The 22,189-nt window shown below is 40.9% G+C and overlaps 2 protein-coding genes across 4 annotated transcripts; both read left to right on the top strand.

Annotated features, from left to right (window-relative positions):
* The first annotated feature begins 3,040 nt into the window (after window positions 1–3,040).
* Window positions 3,041–7,560, top strand: LOC116188339. 2 transcript variants are annotated; one of them, XM_031517623.1, is made up of 6 exons: window positions 3,041–3,596; window positions 6,292–6,348; window positions 6,473–6,535; window positions 6,623–6,691; window positions 6,785–6,879; window positions 6,959–7,560. In XM_031517623.1, the coding sequence occupies exons 1-6, from the start codon at window positions 3,249–3,251 to the stop codon at window positions 7,014–7,016; spliced, it is 690 nt and encodes a 229-aa protein (XP_031373483.1). In that variant the 5' UTR covers window positions 3,041–3,248; the 3' UTR covers window positions 7,017–7,560. The 2 variants fall into 2 exon arrangements, with proteins under 2 accessions (XP_031373483.1, XP_031373482.1); XM_031517622.1 differs by having other exon boundaries at window positions 3,042–3,596; window positions 6,785–7,560.
* A 1,236-nt stretch (window positions 7,561–8,796) lies between these two features.
* LOC116187766 (trafficking protein particle complex II-specific subunit 120 homolog) lies at window positions 8,797–16,473 on the top strand. Of its 2 annotated transcripts, none has more exons than XM_031516695.1 (10): window positions 8,797–9,388; window positions 9,950–10,156; window positions 10,273–10,446; window positions 11,027–11,136; window positions 11,719–11,778; window positions 11,975–12,263; window positions 12,707–12,999; window positions 13,381–14,258; window positions 14,580–15,509; window positions 15,846–16,473. In XM_031516695.1, exons 1-10 carry the CDS (start codon window positions 8,978–8,980, stop codon window positions 16,064–16,066), a joined length of 3,573 nt encoding a protein of 1,190 aa, XP_031372555.1. In that variant the 5' UTR covers window positions 8,797–8,977; the 3' UTR covers window positions 16,067–16,473. The 2 variants fall into 2 exon arrangements, with proteins under 2 accessions (XP_031372555.1, XP_031372554.1); XM_031516694.1 differs by having other exon boundaries at window positions 10,264–10,446.
* The last annotated feature ends 5,716 nt before the right edge of the window (window positions 16,474–22,189 follow it).

The raw sequence follows: 22,189 nt of genomic DNA, 5'->3' as shown, positions 1-22,189 counted from the left end.
TTTTAATATGCCCTTATATATTTGAGATATACCAAGGTTTAGGATTGAAATATAAAAAAGGAATTAAATAATCTATACACCCATAAATAATTATTTCAAATTTTTCTTAATTTTTTTAAAACTTGAAATTAAAAAAAAGAAGTCGAAGAGGAAGGAAATCTTCCTCCTGTGGCTGTTCATGGAGGGGGCGGTGGGGTCTCAACACAAGAAACCGCCGCCGCTGGTGAGATCATTGGTGGACCTAGGGCTCGCAGGTGATCTTTTTCCGGGGATGGTGGCCGGGTCCCAACTATCTTGATTGGGGCTGTGGTGGCCTGGTCCAAAAAAAAAAAAGTAATTCGAAAATTTGACGCAAAGCAAAAGGCGTCTCTGTCTTTTCATAAATAATTATATCTCAATTCACCTCTAACTCACCCCTTCCTAAGGATTAGTTGCTTAATACTTTTATCCAGGTATATTCCAATCCCAATCCAGTCGGTACCAAATGTAGGCTTAAGATTTTAAAAATTTCAATTCGACCTCTTATCCGGCCTACCAAACGTAGCCATAATTTTTTGGTTATCACAAAATTTTGTAGGTCCATCCAGCGCAATTATCTAGTTCAATCATATTCTTAAATATTGGATTCATGATATAATTGAAGGCACTGGGTAACATTGAGATAGTAATCATATTATTACGAAATTCATATATACGACTTCTAATATGATATCGAAATGTTTGGCAGATTCAGTCATTAATGATAATATGATTCTGATAAAATCCAATAGGGTTACCCTCGTGTTAAGGAGTGTGACTTCCCAAGAAAGTCACAAGTTCAAGTCATTTCATGAACCATGCAGAAGAATACCCCTATTGAGCCACATGCATGGCTTGTGTAGCTGGACTGGTTTGTTCCGTGGATTTGCAATGTGTTCATGTAAACCGTATGAATTATGGACAAAGTCTAGAACCCTCGTTATATAAAAAATAAAAGATTTTGATAGTTTAAATACTTAAAAAAAAATTTAGGACACACTTTCCATAATCTACGTTTACCCCTCATCGCCACCTCAAAAACCCCCTCCAACATCTTGCCACCACAACTTCGATGACGACTTTCCTCTATGCCTACCTCCGACATCTTCATCTTCCTCCTCTACTCATTGGGTCCTAATTGAGGGTTTTGATTGAAGCATCTGAGGTTCGAAAATCAAAGCTCGGAGGCTTCAATCAATGCCCCTAACTGGATCCTGAGATTACTCTTCTTATGGAGGCAAGAAATAAGAATAAGAAGATTAGGGCGTGACCATGGTGGCAATGTCTATGAAGGTGGAGGCGGTAGATGAAATGGTTGTGGCGATGCTGGCTAGGATGGCACTGGTGGTGGTTGGGACAGTACGTGCCTGATACTATGGTTAAGCTGGAGCGGTGTCATAAAGATAAGTGCAAATTCAGGATTTAATATTACTATGGTATGATAATCCACACACCCAGGCCTTAGAGGTTAATTCATATTACCACTTTGGCGGTAATGGATATTATTGAAGTAATCATAATTACCGATAATGCGTTTGAACTAAATAGTACAAAGTGTGAATCTTGAGAATTTAACAGCCACATTATTATTGATAATCCAAATAGATTGCAGCATACAAAAACCCGCTAAGAGGCTCTCATGAAGGAGTTCTAAACCCGTTCAAATAACGACATAATATTCTCTGGCTACATACTTATCCTCATCTCCTTGTTGGTTGATAAGGTAAGCAAGTCTAGCGAAAAATACTGAGTCGTGAGCCTAATCGAAGAGAAGGTCATTGCCTCCACAAAGATGGATCGGAGTTTCGATACAACAGCGGACTAGCTTAAACTCGATCCAACTTTAAAAGCCGATAATATTTTTACATTATCATACAACTTTTTCTAGATAGACACGTTTCGACTGATGGACTGAAGTTTCAAGACAATATAGCATACGCCATTACTTATAATTTCTAGAGATGGCCAAGTCAATCCGAGCTATGGCGATTTTCGGTCCCAATCTAACCCCAGCACTCCTGATCGCCTCCCATGCGAGCAAAGTGGGGTCCTCATGCCAACCTACATTAGAAATCGAGGGATCCCTCGAATTTTTTCTTTTATAAATAAATGTCGACAACGAGACCTTTACTATTCATTGTTTGGGCATACAATGGGGGGAAAAACAAAGAAAGAAAAGCTAAAGTGAAAAAAGGTCCAAGAAACACGTCGCATTTCTGCTTCTTAATTTTTTGACTAACCAGTTCCTCTTGATATTATATTAATTCTGACCTCAAAATTTTTTTATATCAATTTTGATCCTAATCTATTAAATGTACATCATATTATTTATTCCGTCTGGCCACCGTTAAAAACTCGACGGAACCTTTGACAGCGATATGATGTACATTTAACAGATGAACAATATAATGTATATTTAATAAGTTAATATCAAAATTAATGTAGAAAAAGTAAAAAATAATGCCATAGCAAATATTTTCGTCAACTATTCAACGACAGGTAGACGGAAGGAGTCATCTAATATATATTTAATTTGTCAGATTTAATTTGATGTAAAAAATTTCTTAAGGTCTGATTTGATATAATATCAATTTTTCAATAGGAAAATATTTTTTTTGGCTAATCCGGGATTTTTGGACTTCGCCCGATTAATTCTCGAGATTTTGTGAACTCCAGACGGTGCACGGAACGGGTAATCACGCCGAAAATATTCTGACGACTTCAAAATACTTAAACTCATCCTTATCACTTGATCAAATTTCTTGGAGTTAAATTGACAAATAGTTGGTTTACTCTAATTCCCCCTCCCCATTTATTTATTTTCCATCAATTAATAAATTTTATTTTGGTTATTTATAAATTGAGAAATCTTCAGCAAGCACTATTCAGCAAAAGCTCTTTCCTTTTCTTCCTTTTCATTTTTTTTTTTGAGACGGGCACTATTAATTGTCTTCCATCGTCACCATTAACTCCGTGCCATCTCTCTCATCCCTCTCCCGTATATAAACTCGTCCCCCCCTTATCTCCACACTCTCTCTCTCTCATTCTAACAATCAACCCTCCCACCCTCTTCGCCCCCCTCTCTCTCTCTCTCCTCCTTTCTCCCTCTACATTCCGCAGACAGCTCCGAATCAATTCATCCCTAAACCCATCTGATTCAGCTCATCTCTTCAGCTGCAACCCCCCGTTTCTCTCCGCGAGACGCTTTTGGGGGAGGAACCGTGGCGGCGATGGTGGTGAAGGACGACTGGGTGAGGGCGGCGATAACGGACGACACCGTCGTGGTGGAGCTCCTCGTGCGGTTGAAGCAGGCCCGCGCCTCCGCTCCGATCAAGACCGTGGCGGCGCCGGTGAGGGCGGCGGTGGCGGAGCTGCCACCTCCGAGGTGGGGGATCCGGCAGCCGAGGACTCGGCTTGCCTTCAGATGCGACACAGCTTCTCCCGTGAAAGGTGGAGATTCGAGGAGGAACAGCCCGACGACTCCGCTCTCCTGGAGCGCCGGCACGGCCTCATCCTCCGGCACCGCTGACGGCTACGAGGAGTCAGACTTGCCTGCGTGCGGCTCTTCCAGATCCAAGGTCTGTCTCTCTGTCTCTGTCTCTATCTCTATCTCTTCCTCCTCCCTCGTTCATCTCCCTCTGTTATTTCTTGACGGTGTAGCTCTGTGACTGCGTTCATCTAATTTTCGTGCTCCGTCCTTCTCTTTTCCTCTCTGTCCATATCTCTTTGCTGTGGTTGTGTCCATTTTCGGTCACCGGATGTTCTGCTCGTCGGTTTCGATTCTCAGTCCGACAAACACCGCTCACCGTACATCTTCCCATCTTATTCTCTCTCTCTTTTCATCTGTCTACGTCTTCCGGAGGTCCAGTCAGATTTCCGGTCACCGGAGCTCCCCGGTGTCAGATTCGGCGAACACCACTGCCGGTCTGACTCTTCGACTGGCGGCCGGTTCTTCCAGCCGCCGCTCTGATTTTGACTTAAATCTCGATTTTCAGCCTGCCTCCAGCTCCTTCCTCACCTCCCGTATTCCGTAACTGTCAGAGGTGTAACAGATGTTAAAACCACCTCCACTCCCGCTAGATTCTTCCTTTCATCGGTTTCGTCTCCCTCTCCCGCCCAAATGCTACTGCGATGAAGTTGACGATGACAAATCGGCCGTCCAGCCCCTCCGGTATTCTTCCACCCCCGCAGATCGGCCGCCCGATCTGGTGTCGGCGGCGGTTTTGTGTACTTTCCATATCAATCTCCGCCTTGCTATTGAGAAAACCCGCTTCACGTGATCTAAAGCCCATCCGATCGGCAAGAGGTTCACGCTTTCTGCTCGCCTCGCTCTCCGTCTATTTTTCTTTTTCTTTTTCTTTTCAATATTTACTTTCTTATTTTTTCTTTTTTGGATATAATAAATTTACAAAAAGTCAGAATCATTCATTCCTTTGTGTAGTTTTCATCTCCACTCTCGTTTTCCATATTTCTCCTACCTTTTTTGCGTTTTTTTTTGGTTATTATTAATTTTATAAGAGTATTTTTTAATTATTTGTGTATTTACCAGAATGGCCATCGGCCTTCTTGTTGTGTTCAATTAGATAGTAGTGAAATATGGGTCGGACGGTCTTTCCCTTCTTTCGTTCTATCCTTCGACGGTAAAGTACCATTTGGTTTTGGGGAGTCAGAACTTTCGCCATTTCCTTTTCTGGAGGTGCCCCTGGGGGTATTTAGGTCATTTCAGTGGATCCACCCCGCCCGGGGAGGCGGGGCATTACGGTCATTTAACAGGATCCGGTTATATCGGGCGGGTCCCGGACTTCGAGGCAGAGGGTCCAGAAGGAGAAGAAATTGGCAGCGTTTGGTTTGGTGGAGCGTTGTTAATGGATTCGGGTTTTTCTGCTTTTTTTTTTCCTTAAATTAATATTTTATAATTATTTTTCTCGCGGTGGGAGAGGTTTCTCTGTGTGCCGGTGCACGCTAGGGTTGGGGTGGACCCCGCCGCAGACACAGTTCCCTTTGGGTTGCTTTACCGATCACCAATGGACGCTTCAGATTTGTATTCTTTTCCTTGTCTTTCTTTGTGTATATTCTCCCCGAGGGGGAAAGTGGGGAGAAATGTGTTGGTTTTGGGCTTCAGCTCGATGGATGGCGGGACTGGGCCCCACCCATCCTCCGGAACGAGGCGTTGAATGGGAACAAAATCGGACGGTGGCGGTAGCTTGGGTGATCGACTCTCGTCATGGCCGCGTTAAGGAATCTTCCTCCTCCTTCTCCCCTCTCTCTCTCTATCTGTTTTGAATGGAGGTGGGGAAGCTGCAGGGCACGGGGGGACGGCAGCTGGTGGAGCCTTCCCTCATCTGCCTGGCCTTTGCTCTCATGTCAATCAATGTTGGGGAAGTCACGTGAGATTTTGAAAGGAGCCACTTTGTCATGTGATTCCACATGGTCTCCATGACGTGGCGATGTCCCATTGGCTCTGAGAACGACAAAGAAGTCATAGGTTCCTGCTTTGCTGCATGAAATTCGAACTTGAGATCAGTTCCATCCCATTATCCCAGATCTCTTCTTATTCAAAGATGAGCTTTTTTCTGACTATGTTTGACCTTTCCTGATTAGCTTTTCCTAACATTGTCTTTGTCTTCTTCCCTTCCCTCCCTGCCTCGAGCTCTGTCCTGGCGTTACCCGGGAAATGGATGATCGTGGAACCTTGCCGTCTGTGGGGGTTAGGGTTTCGATCTGGAATGTTGGATGCCTCATTTATTGGACGACGTGGGGGGTGAATTGGTTTAATTGCTCCCGCGATTCCCTTTGAGCCCAGTTGTCCCATTCCATTAATGCAATGACAATGAGGATTTGGACTTAATTTCAGCTTAAAAAAATAGTAGCTTGTGGATCAGAGGTTGGTCAGTTTTATTGCGATTTAGTGATCTGTCCGTAGCTTCGTCGAGTTTTATCGGTTATTGATTCAATTAAATATATATATATATATATATATATATATTCTATCCCATCTCGGTTGTTGTTGGGTCCCGGCACCACCATTAGTTGGACTTTGGGTCTTTCTTCCTTGTAACTATGGAATCAGCGGGCTCTCCTATGTTCTGATTATGGTGATTTTCCTTTTCAATTAAATATATTTGCAGCACAGATTTGATATCCATCTGTCCGTACTTTGAAATTCTGAGCTGATTTAAACTTGGTTTTTGATTTTTCTCAATGGTGATCATTGGTTTCTGTGGTTTATTGAGATCATTGATGGTTTCTAATGGGGAATCTTGACTCTCTCAGGGGATTGCGTCAAATGATTCTACAAGCTCGCTCAACAAGAAGTTGAAGAGAAAGAAGGTATTCGACATTTTCTTCTGACTGCTGATTTTGATCTCGAGGCACTTAAAAGGGAGAAAGTCTTGTATGTAACCTCTCATCTTGAACGCCAAATTTGATTTTTTTTTTTTTTTGTTATTTGTAGACATTTGCGGAGCTTAAAGAGGAGGAGAATCTGCTCTTGAAGGAAAGGATTCACTTGAATAAGGTCAGTATCAACTTAGCTCTCATTCAGCCCTTCTCCAAGTCTTTGCTTTCCTCTCCTCATATGATCTTTCCTCAATCTCCTGATCAGGAGTTGGCAACTTTGAATGCCACCTTCGAGGATGAGAAGGCAAGGAACGATAGCTTGAAGAGAATGAAGGTGATTGGAGCTCTCTATTTCTTAATTGACCAGCTCTAAGTGATTCCACGTAGTGATTATTTTTCTCTGACACTGGGTTTTGCTGTTTTGCAGCTCGATTTCAATACACATACATTAAAGAATGTGGCGGGTGCCACCAGTGAACAGCTCCACAAGGCTACCCATGGTCCACATGGTCACTTCGATAGGTATTCTCTTAAAAATGAGTCTACGAAGTTGCCAACTCAAGTGGGGCCCCATAATTATGCACCATCGGGTGTTTCCCAGGAGCCCGAGCCTGTTGAGAAACGAGACGCATCTTTCGTGCTGCCTGATCTTAACCTGATGCCATCTGAAGATGACTTCTGCTCGTAGAGACTGCGCCAGATTAGCTGGGAAGGAACAACAAAGTCTGCGTCTGCTCCGAGTTTGAAGCAAGGCATAGCAACTATTAAATGCTTGTATATGCTTTTTAAAGGGCCAGCTCTGATGTCGTCCGGGGTCACAATCAGGCGGAAATCTCCTGAAGCTTCTAGACTCAAGAGGCAAGCTCAGTAGTTCTCCGATTCCCGGAAGCAGATATCAGAGACTGTGCCTCGTAAATCCTCCAGAGATAGAAAGCCAAGTTCAGGAAGGGAAAATTCCGCAGGGGCCTGGTCTATGATCTCCTCCTGGGATTATATTAGGGTAACCCCTTGTTAATTCTCATGATGTTGACATGGAGGGTGACGAAGGATGGATCATTCTTTTTTTTTTTTCTTTTTCTTTTTTTTCTTTTAATTGTTCTTTTGTAGGCGGAGTTGTTGGAATTTTCCACAGCTATATTTTCAATCTAATCAATTTTTTGTTTCCTTTTCAATTTGTATATGTATAAATCTTTCAGTCCTCTACTTTGCCTAACTCTCCGACATGTCGATGTTGATGAAGTCAAATGTAGTTATCTTCGGTCAGATGGGCTTTGACAAAAACTTCACCTTAGGCGTCGGAAGAAATGTCAGTCGGTCAACAAATTTCTTATGCTCTATGCAAGGAAACTATATGGAGTGAAGTTATAATTTCGTTTGATTATAAAATTTTAAAAATTCCAAAATTCAAAATTTTAAGATCTTTCAAAATGTACCTACTCTGTCTCTCTTCCTTCTCCACTTTTTACCTCTTCTGCAAGTTCTCTCTTTTCATCTCACCGATTGATAATTCAAAGATCGAGGATGGTCACCCTTTAATAGCGATAGTGGAGTGAATTGAGGGTTTTAGGGTTAGTAACAGAGTGAGAGAAGAGATTCGAAGATCGAGGGTGGGGTCTTTGTCTTCTTCGCTGGTGGTGACGGCGACCTCCTCGAGCTTGACAATGGGGGTGACCTGAGCACTGATATCCTCCTCATCGTCGATGGCGGCGGTGACATCCTCTTCTTCCCTATGCTCATGTTCCGGTTATGTGCTAGCCATATTGAAGAATGATGGAGTGGACTCTATAGTGAGAAATGGGGTGTGAGAGAGCCAATCAAGGACTCGATTTGATCGAGAAAGATACAGAGAGAGGAGGGGGTAGGTTTGGGGAGGATCTTGCCGAGTTGAAGGAGGGGGTGTACTCAGGAACGATGAACAAGGGAGAAGAGAAGACATGAATAGCGAACATGAAGGAAGAGAGAGGAGCGGGGCAAATTGAAAACTTATAAAAATTTGGATCGTTTTGAAATTTTAAAAAGTTTATATTAAAGTTAAACGAACCGTAACTTCATTACCAAACAGGTCAGGATCGATTAAAATGCATGCCCTTTTTGGAGTAGTATAGTGATGATCTATTCGTAGTTTGCCACGCAAAATTGGCATTGCATTTCATGCAAGATCCCTACTCAATCTTAAACCGATAAAAAGTGGAGAAATACTCGAATATTGCACGGCATGGACTCTCGGACGCGGAGAGTCATTTTTATGTATCTTGCCTTATCAAGTGCCTATCATGGACTATACATTGCTTTGCGGTTGGGCTCCAGCTTATTTCCCATAAAGATTATTGAAAAACCAAAATAAATTTTTCTATTTTTCTATGGGACCGGTTCGGTTCTGTTCTGATCTTGAAGCATAACCGGATCAGGGAATGCTCACACCTGACTAAGACACAGTCCCTCCTGCAGCCAAACACCACCCTTCCTCTCCGCAGCTCGATCTCGGTTCAACACAGCTCAACTGAACTGACCGCAGAGAGACTCCCATCTTCTCTCTCTCTCTCTCTCTCTCTCTGCTCCAGAGCAAAGCTTCGCTCTTCCCCTTCATTTTCCCGGTCTCACTCCTAACCGCCCATCCGACATGGAGCCCGACGTCAGCATCGAGACGGGCGCCATGATCCGCGTCGCCGTCCTCCCGATCGGCCACATCCCCGCCCAGCTCCTCCGTGACTACACCGGCATGCTGCTCCGCCACCACACCATCGCCCTCTCCGCCGTCAGCTCCTTCTACACCGAGCACCAGAAGTCCCCCTTCGCCCACCAGCCCTGGGACTCCGGCTCCCTGCGCTTCCGCTTCGTAATCGGGGGGTGCCCTCCCAGCCCCTGGGAGGACTTCCAGTCCAACCGCAAGATCCTTGCCGTCATTGGGATCTGCCACTGCCCCTCATCCCCCGATCTCGACTCCGTGACCGACCAGTTCAGCTCCGCTTGCAAGGGATACTCCTCCGCGCTCGTCCAGCGGTGCTTCGCGTTCTGCCCCAGCGATTCTCAGGTCAGTGATTCTCGATGCGTTCTCTTTCCTATTCATCCTCAAAATTGGAGCTAAGCTGCTTGTACAGTAGCTTTAATTGCATTCCTTTTGCCGATCGGTGAAACTGATCTGCTCCTATATGTTGTCATTTCGGGTACATGTTCTAACTTTGTACTCAATGAGGAACATCTAATGATGTTGGATTGGAATTATTAGGTGTAAATCTGTATTTTTTGAATCAGGAATTGCACTGCTCCGTTACTTGGGGAGATTGATTTTTGCTTGGATCTTGTTCTTGTTTGTTTTGAATTTTCCCCGAGTTTCTCTCCAAGTTTTGTGAAATTAGGGTTGAATAATGTGCTGCATCTTGGCATTACTTGGAGCAACTTGATATTAAGTGCAATCCAAGGTACTGCCATTTAAATGAATTCCGGTTACAATTAATTGAAGATAAAAATTCATTCTTTATTTGATCAGAACTATTTGGAGATATAATCACTAATTCTAACAGTCTCATTATGATCAATACATGACACAACCGATGAAATATTTGGTGTAACTGAGTTTTCTTTGTTGCCACAGCTAGAGGATGGCAATAAAAAGGAGGGAAACCTTATATTGTTCCCTCCTGCTGACCACCAGACGCAGGAGTTCCATTTAAACACGATGATGCAAGATATCGCGGCGTCGCTGCTGATGGAATTTGAGAAATGGGTTCTTAAGGCCGAATCTGCTGGAACTATTCTTAAGACGCCTCTCGATTCTCAAGCCAGTCTCAGCTCAGAGGAGGTTTATTTTTAGGTGTCCTAAGAATTTCAAATTTGTGGGCTCTATAGTTGTTAATTAAGTTCTTCTGTGAAGTATTTGGCCATAATAATTGTTGGATTTCGTTGAAGGTGATTAAGGCAAAAAAGCGACGACTTGGCAGAGCACAGAAGACAATTGGTGATTATTGTTTGTTAGCTGGATCTCCTGTTGATGCCAATGCACATTATACTACCGCGTTAGAACTTGCTAGACTGACTGGAGATTACTTCTGGTATGCTGGAGCATTAGAAGGCAGTGTTTGTGCCTTGCTGGTACGTGTACATCCCATGTACATTTCAGGAAGTTACCTAAATTATTTATAAATCTACTTATGCTTTGATATGATGTAGTTTTGTCATCTTAATTTATTTTATTATTGTGCTTTGACCATTATGGAAAACGTAACTAGATAGCTTTGGTAGTTAGAGGGAACTTTTGGCCATTGTAGGCATTGTTAATAAGCACTAATTCCTTAGGTTGTTAGTTCTTTAATATCTCCATTGTGAAGTTAAATTTTTTTTACTCATGAGCTGTTAACAGCGAAAGAGTTTTTAGAAAGCAATTTTTCGAAGTGGTGGACGGTATATGGGGCTATATTGATTAGCTCAAATGTGTAAGCACTTCCAAAGAACATATCTTAAGATAGCTTCTTTGATATGATACTGATACTCAATTCTGGTTCCCTGTGTAAAAGATCGCAAAAGGTCATAAAAGGGATTGATCGTATTTGCATTGGGATATCTGGTGCTTGTTTTCTGGGGATAGTGGAATGAATTATCTTGGACATGAATTATCGTGGAAAGGTTTTGCAGCCAACTAATTTTTCTGTCTGTCTTCTCTTTTATCTATTAGTTGGACCGGATGGGCCACATAGATCCAGTGCTAATTGATGAGGTTAAGTATCGCTACAACAGTGTCATATTGCACTACAGAAAGTCCTCCATACAAGACAATACACAAAGGTAACTCCCTGCTTTTAGCTTAGCCGCACAATTTCTTTATGCACTTTTACAACAGTATAGAACATTTCTTTCATTTTTTACCTTCTTTCTTCTTTTATCGTTTTTTGAGTTGTGACAAATTACATAATAGAGTTGCTCATTAATGAGCGGCAACTAGCATTCCTCTGTGATCAAGCCTTGCAATTTCTCAACCTTGTTATGCATTAGATTATCATGACAGACAACTGTGGAGGCATTAAATTGCTGTTAATATCTGGGACTGGTCTGATTGCTGTCATATGAAGATGTTGGGTTACTGTGAATTGTATTGTTCAAAATCGAACCATTGGTTGACAGCATTATCATGAAAAGGAGACTGCTACAGGAAACTTAGTAGTTACTACTTGCCATCACGGAAATTTTGTAATTTCTTTAGAATTTAGAGAGCATATTCTGATAGTTTGATGGGAACTTAGGAGTAGAAGATCTAATTTTCGTACAATATCAGGGATTACTTAATTAACAGCATTTCTTTCGTATCTATAATGCCTAGACTTTTTATTATTCAATAGACTTCTCATTGTGGAATAACACTTTATGCAGAGTTTCCCCATTGAGCTTTGAACTTGAGGCCACCTTGAAACTGGCAAGATTCCTTTGCAGGTAACATTTTGTGGAACACTTTTTAGAGGTTCTCTGTTAAATTTGATTAGGTAGTCACTCTCTTTTCTTCATATCCTTCTTGAATTTGACAGGCATATTCAGTTTTAAGTTACAGAATTATTACCGTTTTACTCATGCTTTGTTGTGTTCTAAGTGCTGTTTCTTTTAAAGTTATTTTATGTTCATGATATTGCAGAAGGGAGCTACCGAAGGATGTTGTGGAGTTGTTGACTAATGCTGCAGATGGTGCAAGGTCTTTGATTGATGCAAGTGACAGGCTTGTTTTATATGTGGAGATAGCTCGTTTGTATGGGGCTATCGGTTACCATAGGAAGGCTGCCTTTTTTTCAAGGCAGGTAGCTCAGATGTATTTGCAGCAAGAAAATAGATTGAATGCAATTAGTGCCATGCAAGTTTTGGCCATGACAACCAAAGCATATCGCGTTCATACCAGGGCATCTGACTCCGAGCATTCCCAGAATGATGTGAGTACACCAAATGAAGCCAATTCAAATTTTAATACGTGATTCTACTTATTTTGCATCTGTTGCCCTTCAAGTTGATTGCAAATCAGCAAGGACGCTAGTGGTTTCCTTACAGTGTGCTCTCTAAAATTAATTTTTACTAGAAATTTTCTTCTTCTCAGGTACTGTGATTTTCAGGCTTGATTGTTTTAGATTGATTATTTGCTTCAAGATTCTGACACCTTCCATCAAGTCATATAAAATCCTAATGTGCCCTAACTCCATTTACAACCACCAAAAGCATGATTTTTTTTAGACTAGACATCATATGTAATTATGTAAATGCATTATTTGACGTACAACAAGATGACTACCAAACGAGTTTGTCTTCAACCTTTTTTTGTTTCTATATCATGTGACATGTATGCGTTATGTGGTTTCATGAATAATTGTCACTCTAATAGGAAGCTGGACCAAGCCCGGGAAATAGCGGGAAGGTGCATCACCATTCAGTGGTCTCACTCTTTGAGTGCCAATGGAGCACTTTGCAGATGGTTGTGCTTCGAGAGATACTTCTTTCTGCTGTTCGTGCAGGAGATCCTCTTGCTGCCTGGAGTGCAGCGGCTCGTCTGCTTAGATCATACTACCCTCTGATTACACCGGCTGGGCAAAATGGTCTTGCCAATGCACTCGCTAATTCTGCTGGGAGGCTGCCTTCTGGAACGCGTTGTGCAGATCCTGCCTTGCCTTTTATTAGGTATTACAACATCACATTGAGTGTATATATTACTTCAGCTTTATCTATTTCTTTTTGTAATCTAAGTCAAAGTCTTGTCTGCTCTAACTTAAAATCTGTTACCTTTTAAATAACTGGTCCATCTTCCATCTGCTCCATTTTGCCTTTCTAAAGAGGTTTAACTTAGATGATTTGGTAGGAGAAGATTACCAGCATGTGCCACTAGGGGATAGGAGATTTTGGGAAAACACTTTTGTAACTACAAACACGATCCATTGAGAACTAAATCTTTCTCGAACCAGCAGAGCCAGATGCAGCTGTTATTCACTTACCTGTTTTGCCAAAATTCCATCCATGTTTTCTCAGAGAAATTGATTTATATTCTTTTGTTCCTTATTTCAGGTTGTATTCTTTTCCTCTACTATCTTCACAAGCAGACATTGTAAAACGCAACCCAGCTAGAGAGGATTGGTGGATGGGATCAGCTCCCTCTGGACCATTCATCTATACACCATTTAGCAAGGGAGAGTCCAATGATAGCTCTAAGCAGGAGCTCATATGGGTTGTTGGTGAACCAGTTCAGGTCTTGGTTGAGCTGGCAAATCCTTGTGGCTTTGATTTGAGGGTCGATAGTATATACCTCTCTGTTCATTCTGAAAATTTTGATGCCTTCCCAGTCAGCGTTAATCTCCCTCCCAATTCATCAAAGGTGATAACCTTGTCAGGAATACCGACCTCAGTTGGGCAAGTAACAATCCCTGGGTGTACTGTTCATTGTTTTGGTGTTATCACCGAGCACCTCTTTAAGGATGTTGAAAATCTTCTTCTTGGGGCAGCACAGGGTCTTGTTCTCTCTGACCCGTTCCGAAGTTGCGGGTCCACTAAGTTGAGAAATATATCTGCTCCAAAAATATCTGTAGTACCCCAGCTTCCACTATTAGTGCCGCACATTGTGGGTGGTGACGGCTCCATCATTCTATATGAAGGTGAAATTCACGACGTGTGGATTAGTCTATCTAATGCCGGTACAGTCCCCGTCGAACAGGCACATATTTCCTTATCAGGAAAGAACCAAGATTCAGTTATTTCAATTGCATATGAGACGTTAAAATCCTCTCTTCCTCTTAAACCTGGGGCTCAAGTGACCGTACCTGTAACCTTGAAAGCTTGGCAACTTAGCATGTCAGATCCTGATACTGTTTCCGGTAGGAGCGGCTTGGGAAGCACAGGGAGGCATTTTAAGGATGGCAATAGTCCTACATTGGTGATACATTATGCAGGTCTCTGCCCCGCCCCGCCCCCCCCCCCCCCCCCCCCCCCCCCCTCTCTTGGCTGACCTTGAATTGCTTAAGGAAAACTTAAAGTTGATCAAATTTCATTTTTGGTATAATGCTCGTTATCTTTAATTGTTATAGTGGCATTTCTCCTCTCCACATCGATAAGGCAACTATTTTAGAAGTAGCTATTATAGCTATTGGCACTGGCTTAGTTAAGACATTTTCCTAATGTGTTAACTATAACTATGATAATAGCCTCTTTGAAGGAGATCTTGCAAGAATATTGTTTGGTTTGACTATTTATTTTGGTCTGTTGCTTCTCAGGGCCCGTTGCAGAGCCTGAAGATCCCACATCTGCTGGAACTATACCACCAGGAAGACGCCTTGTGGTTCCTTTACCAGTTTGTGTTTTCCAGGGCTTGTCCTTTGTGAAGGCTCGTTTGCTTTCTATGGAGATTCCTGCTTATGTTACCAAAAACAATCCCATACCAACTTTTGTGGAAAGCAACTCCCCTGAAGAAGTTGCTGGCTCGGAAATTACGATGGATAAGCTTGTTAAGATTGACCCTTTCCGAGGAAGTTGGGGGCTCCGATTCCTCGAGCTTGAGCTCTCTAATCCGACTGATGTGGTGTTTGAAATTAGCGTCTCTGTTCAGATTGAAAATTCTATGAGTGGAGATAACCAGGTGGCCAATCAAGATGCTGCTGAATTTTTTTATCCTAAGACAAGAATTGATCGGGATTACTCAGCACGGGTTCTAATACCACTTGAGCACTTCAAATTACCCGTCCTAGATGAGTCTTTCTTGCTAGGACATCCACAGGCTGATGGGGTTGGTAGCAATAGGAATGGGAGCTTCTCGGAGAAAAACGCCAAAGCTGAGCTGAATGCTTCCATTGAAAAGTTGATATCCAGAATAAAAGTAAGGTGGCGATCAGGACGGAACAGCTCTGGGGAACTGAACATAAAGGATGCTATACAGAAAGCCCTTCAAACTTCCGTGATGGATGTGTTGCTACCGGATCCATTGACATTCGGGTTCCGGCTTGTGAAGGCTGGCTTGGCAAATGCGGACGCCAAGGTAGAAACACCCACATCGAAGAGTTGTGTGGCGGCCAATGAGATTACTCCAATGGAGGTTATGGTACGCAATAACACGAAGGAGTTGATCAAGATGAGTCTTAATGTGACGTGCAGGGATGTTGCTGGAGAGAATTGTGTTGAAGGTTCTAATGCCACTGTCCTGTGGTCAGGTAATATTGATGACTCTTTCTTTTTGGTGGTTTTATTTTTATGTGTTCTCTGTGTGTGTGCGTGTGTTTTATTCATCCTGAAAAATGAAGAGAACAGAGTAATATATTTGGCTGTAGTCCATTTACGCAATCTGTTGCTTTGTTCGGAGGTTGACAAAATGCATTTTCAGATCGTTTTTCATTTTTCTTTCCTTTCAAGAAGATATAACTATCTGAAAAATCCAACTATAACTGAATTTGCTCGGAAACAAATATAAGGTCCTTGTAGAGATGCTTGTTTTGAACATTAAAGTGTTGATTGATTACGGTCATTTTTGTTCCAACATTTGCTCACAGGTGTACTGAGTGGAATCTCGTTGGAAGTTCCCCCGCTTCAAGAGACCAGGCATTCGTTCTCCTTGTATTTCCTTGTCCCTGGAGAATACACATTGGTAGCTGCTGCAGTGATTGAAGATGCCAATGACATTCTGAGGGCTCGGGCCAAGAGCGATTCTCCCGACGAGCCCATATTCTGCCGTGGGCCCCCATTCCACGTCCGCGTTGTTGGCACTGCTTAACTTATTTCTTCGTCATCTTTTATAATCAGTATAGGTCTCCCTCATCACTACTGTCCTCAATCTGCAAGAGGCTCAGAAGACGGCTATACCTCTGGAATTTGGTCATATTTGATAAAAGGTCGCGAACCTCATCCAAAGGCGTTACTCTCCACATATATATCTGGTGAAAGTAGGATTTCTTTTTTTCCATTTGATTGTAAATTCTGTACGGGAGTTCTGGGAGCGGCTATTTGTAACTTTCTCAATTGGGAAACACCGAGGAATATTAGTTATTCTAATGTAGTTGGGCCAACTTAGTGAAAGTCCGTGGAGCGAATCAATTTGGCAATTCTTTTGGTGATTTGTAATTAATACAAGTTGAGAAAGGCAGAGGCGAAGCAATTGTTATTCCATTTTGTTTCCTTCAATTTTCGTATTTCTACTGTTATAAAGGTCGAAAATCTCCTTCCATCTCACTTTTACCTGCCCATGACGCTCACATTATGCATAATTCAATTTATAAGAGCCATTAAATTGAAGAGGGGGATTTAAGAAGAGAAGTCCGAGTGCAAGAATAGTCAAGCTGATAAGTTCCCAGAATCCCAAGATGAGGAAGGGGAAGGAGGGTAATGGCACCATCAGCATGGCAGAAACCTGTAAGAGCCATGAAGATAAAATGCGACCGGGCCTGCGATAAGGAGAGATGTAAAGCTGGCATAGGAGTTAAAGCAAGGGACTTAGAAGGAGAGATTGTAAGAGGAGCTGCTTCGAGGATATGCGCGAGTGCCCTGCTGCAACTGAAGCCTTATCTCGGAGAGACAGGATCGAGCCAGCAAGGAGAAATGACTGGAGTAAGATCACATTAGATACTGAATCAGAAGTGATCTTTGACCTTCTGCAAAAGAAAGCAGAAGAAGTTCCATGGAGATTGAGGCCCTCCCCCCCCCCCCCCCCCCCCCCCCCCCCCGGTAATTCTGACGGGCTAGACCCGATTACATTAAAAAAAAAAGACTAGGAAACACAAAGGCGGGATATGGAAGTTCCAACAATATCGCCGAACAGCAGTGATCCAAGTTGGCCTTTACTGAGTGAGATTAGGGAGAGGAGATATTTCAGGCAGTTGAAGCTTGAGTAAAATAAGGAGACAAGCCAACCAATGTGCTGATTGGATCGAACAGAAAGCTCAAGAGGAGATGTGTCCAACTGATTGGGTGGTTCTCTGTCCGCCATCTCCTTTATTGTTTCTGTTAGATCATGATTGGTATATGGCTGATGTTAATAATAAGGTAAATAGAAATGGCTATAATGTAATTGATTCTTGCAATATATTTCAAAAGATGAAATGTTTTAGAAGATGTTTTGGTTTACAGGTAGAGCATAAGTTTTCTATCAATTTAATAAAACCGTTGCATAACGCTGGCATACATCCAATGTTTCCATATGCAATTGGCATTGAGAATTTGTATTCATTGCAGGATCTCAGTTTTACTAAATAGTAATAGATTATCTTTGAACTTTAATGTCTTTAAAATTTTAAATTTTCTGTCGGATACAAAAATTTGTAAATAAAAGAAAAATGAATGTTTAACGATTATACTCTAAAGTTAAACCTTTTAAATGAAGCTCAGAGACTCAGAAGAAATTGTGAATGGGCCTCCTTGAGATGGCCTAATGTAGTTATCAAGCCCATGGGCCCAAACTTACATGCTTTCCTTCAAGCCCATAATCCAACACATTGAATTTACAACTCGGCCCAGTTAATTGTCGAGAAAGATCTAAAGATCACCTAAAAATGATCGAAATCACTAGTAAACTTCATCGACAATGTTTCATGCTCTTCGTGAAGCGGAGGAGTCCGAATGAGATTGAAATTTATCTCTTGCAGGAACCCGAAACACGGCGGATCGATATCCCTTTTCTGCTTGGGTAGAAAATCTATTTTTTGGTTGAATGAATTATGGATCTAATTAGATCAGAGATACAAATTGGATTTCATGACACCTTTTCTATAATTTTACTTTGTTCAATTTTTTTTTTAAGAAATTATGCGACATATCAGATGTCACGAGATGTCAGGATCACTTTTCAAGATTAATGGTTATTCAATAAATTAGGTGGAGGGTAAGTTGTCGGTTGCTATAGAATGCGTATTTGGTTTTTGGCGTTCTGTTTCATATAATTATATCAATCGGAAAGTCGATTTTCGAACACACTTGGCTCTCGTATATACGACACAATCAATTTGCACATTGCATTTATCGTACTGAAATTTGTTATTCACTTTCATGATCGTATAATAGAAAGAACATGAAATGCATTGATCGATATTTCACACACGAGGGCACAGAGTTGACATCGATCGATTTTGGGTTCGGATTGAAAACAACAGACTAACATGCAATCATAACAATTGGCGACATCACATCCAACTATTTGCAATTCTTTGCATTTATTTTATTTACTATTGTATAAAAAATCATGTGTTTCTTATTTTATTGTTTGGTCCTATTCAATAATTTATGTTGATTTGAATGGATGGATTCGTGGCTTCGCCATTCTTGTTGATGAATCTGAATTACGAAAGTTTTCTTTTAGGTGAATTTTCGAAAATGAATTTCTTTTTTTTTTCTTTTAAATAAATTGCTAAGAAGCTTTGTAAATCTAGTCGAGACACCTGAAAATGAAAAAAGAAAAATGTAAGAGAATATGAGATATCCACCAAATGATGATTGAAACAAGATAAATCGAGGATGAGTGTCCTACAGCACTCAACCCCTTTTTTATTCTTCATCATATTAGTATTGCCAATATTTTAATATGATATATTTTCTTACATATGTATGAGTTCATTTTTCATTTCCTTGTAAATGTACCAGTCCGTTTTACATGCCAAGGGGGGGGGGGGGGGGGGGGGGGGGGGGGGGGGGGGGGGGGGGGGGGGGGGGAGGGAATAAAGACTAAAAAAAATAAAATAAACGGCTTACTTACATAATAATAAGACCTGATTTTTGTTTTTCTTTTGGGCTTTTTGCTTATAAGATAATTATGTCATTTCTTACTTCATTCAAAAAAAATAAATCAATGCGATGAATTTGCAAAGGTTTAACCTCTTGTGGGGAGGATGAAAGACATTATCTTCCCTAAGTGGGCCCAATGATGAAAGGGAGAGGGAACATCATCAGACCTTATAATTTGAAATGAAATGAACATTATAGAAGCTAAATAATAATATTAAATTAAATTTAACTAAATTTGCCAAAAAGAATTGGAAAAAGGGTGACAAGTGATTGTCCATAATATTTATTCAAGGTACGTAAATGGTATCATTTCAAAACCTTAAAAAACAGTGATAGTGATAAAAAGATAACCAGAAACTTTATTTTACTTCAATGATAATGTTTTAAGTCAAAGTTCACAAGGGTATAATTGATCTAATAATAACACATATATAATTTTCACACAGAGCGTGTCATATTATTGTTGTGAGATCATTTGAACGACATAGAGTAGCATGCATGCATTGAGATAAGAAGGGCGATATGACTCATTATAAAGCAGATAAAACCATACATGTAACTAACAGTAGAAGCTTGGCATGTTATATATATATATATATATATATATATATATATATATATTGATTCCCATGCCGATTGATGAATCAGCCCCGATTCCAATATTGTTACCGATTATGGTGTGTGTGTGTGTGTATATATATATTGATTCACATGCCGATCGATGAATCGGCCCTGGTTCCAATTCTGGCGTATCAAATTGATTGGCAATTTTGACAATTAGCACTTTTTGGCATATATCGTTTCATTTTACGACTTGACAAATGATCTTCTCATTTCAACGCATGCATGCTTTCCATCATTTCAGCCTTTCAATTTCAGCCTTTCGGAGCTATAAAGTTTCTCTACGATAAAACTCCTTACAAAACTCCAAAAAAACAATAGAAAACAATAAAATTGCTTATATAATCATAGATGAATAATCATAGACACACATACTGGATTCATGCATTGGTGATAATTCTAATCTCTGTACTTATAATGATTGGTGGAGATGAAACACACAAGACTGTTATATGTACCAGAGGCGTGTAAGAGAGTTTCAGATTCTGTGCTATTTACCAGTCAAAAGAAATACTGTAATTTTACTCAAAATTGTTCCCAAAAAAAAAACAATTAAAGAGGAAAAATTCAAAAAATTAATTAATAATAATAATAAAAAGTTTGAAAGAAAAGCATAAGCACAAGTCCTTATCTTTCACAGGAGTAGGGAAAGCTTTTATGTTGGGTGTGGGAATGGGGTGTGATGTACAATCAGTTTCATCCAACAGGAAATATGCTCCCATTTTTAGCTCTCTGTCCCCCCAAATTCTCAGTTTCCTTATCCATGTAACCAAAACATTATATATGTATGGGACGGGACATCCATCGATGCATGACTTCACCTATGAAATTATTAACTGATACCAATAAAAAAAACACAATTTACATTGTGTAAGTTACCTAAGTCTAACCATTGTGCATGCCAATTTGGTTAATTGCCAAAACTCGCACACACACACACACACACACACACACATATATATATCCTACATAGAAAGTCGATAGATCGATAATGCGAGCATATATAACAGTTAAATTGATCAGATGTATGAACGAGAAGATGGCATTTGTTATGTATATACACTTAGAGGCAAATGCAGACGGGTTCGTATGTATTGAGAAATATGATGCAGGATGATGATTCACCCCGCAATTTTATTTTAATTTTCCCCCGAGGGCGGGAGACCCATGCATGCACCCCTGGAAAGGGCATGAACATCTCAATCGACAATAGTTTTTGCAGCCTAATATTTTTCCTAGAAAAGAAGAGTCCTATTTTGGACCCACATGTTTGTGTTGTAGCATTTCCAAATTCACATTTTCCCGTTCTAACTCTTGGAAATCTATTCTAGGAATCGAGGGTTTACATAGCCATGAAAGTGAAAGGATGGAACATGCCCAAAATTACTATCTTCCTTCTTTCCATGCATCTGTATTTATTAAATCAAATTTCCCACAATCATAAATTATTTCATATAATTTCATCACCATCCAAACACATCTTCCCATGTATATCTTTAGTATGAATTTTCTCGTAGCAAGTTTTTAGGGTTTCTCGAGGCACAACCATATTTCTATTCTCCTAGATCCTCAATTCCGATTCTGAATACAAAACCAGCTTCACCTTGAGGTAAACACGTATGCACGCATTTCTTTTTGGTGCTTACTGCACATAGTTCGAATTCGGTTCGATTCGATTCATTAGGGTTTTCTAAATGTTTTTCTTTGGGCACAACACAACCCTATATGGCTTCAATGATGTAATGAATACTGTTGGAAAGGCTATGGAAAGCTGAATAGAGGGTTTGGGCACTGAGAGTTTTTAGGGCAATAATGGTGATTAAGTGGCAAGAAATAGTTTGTATATACACATAAATTAGAAAAAAAAAAAAAAAAAGGAAAAAGAGAGAGAGAGAGAAAATGAGAGGATGGTTCAGTTGCTGTTTGGAAACACAGCACCTTCCCCCAATAATTCCTTCTGACTTTTCTGATCAAAGCTAAGGGGATGAGGAGGAGAGAGGAGAGGAGTGTACTGCTAACATAACACCATAAGTGCGAAGGTGGTCCTTGAGAGAGAGGAGATTCTTTCTCCCGATATGTGTCTGTGGTCCATGAATCAAACAAAGCCTAATTTGAAGGTAAAGTGGAGATAGCAATTCATCAGAACATGAGATGTGTGTATTTATGTGTGTGTATGTATGTTAGTGTGCGCGCGCGCGCGTTTGGGGGTTGGGGGGAAGGAACAAACTAAGGGTGGAAGGATCTATGGCTCTTGTCGGAGTAATTATCGATCGGATATTCTCGGTTCTCGCTATTGCGTCCACCCTGTAATCCTCTATGATTTTGCCATAATAATTGAGGGGGCCGGTCTATGTTGAAGCTGTCTCGCGCTAGCTAGGGTTTGGTACATATGTTCCATGTTTGGAACATAATCTGGATCTTTATATCGACCGATGGGTCTTATATGCAGCTCATATATATCTATATGTAAATTCTTCATGAGCTAACCTGTCATCCAAATATAGAT

The sequence above is a fragment of the Punica granatum genome, chromosome 8 (assembly GCF_007655135.1).
Source record: "Punica granatum isolate Tunisia-2019 chromosome 8, ASM765513v2, whole genome shotgun sequence".
Lineage (NCBI taxonomy): Eukaryota > Viridiplantae > Streptophyta > Magnoliopsida > Myrtales > Lythraceae > Punica > Punica granatum.
Note: the sequence above shows the minus strand (reverse complement) of the source record. Positions and strands in the feature narration are given on the sequence as shown.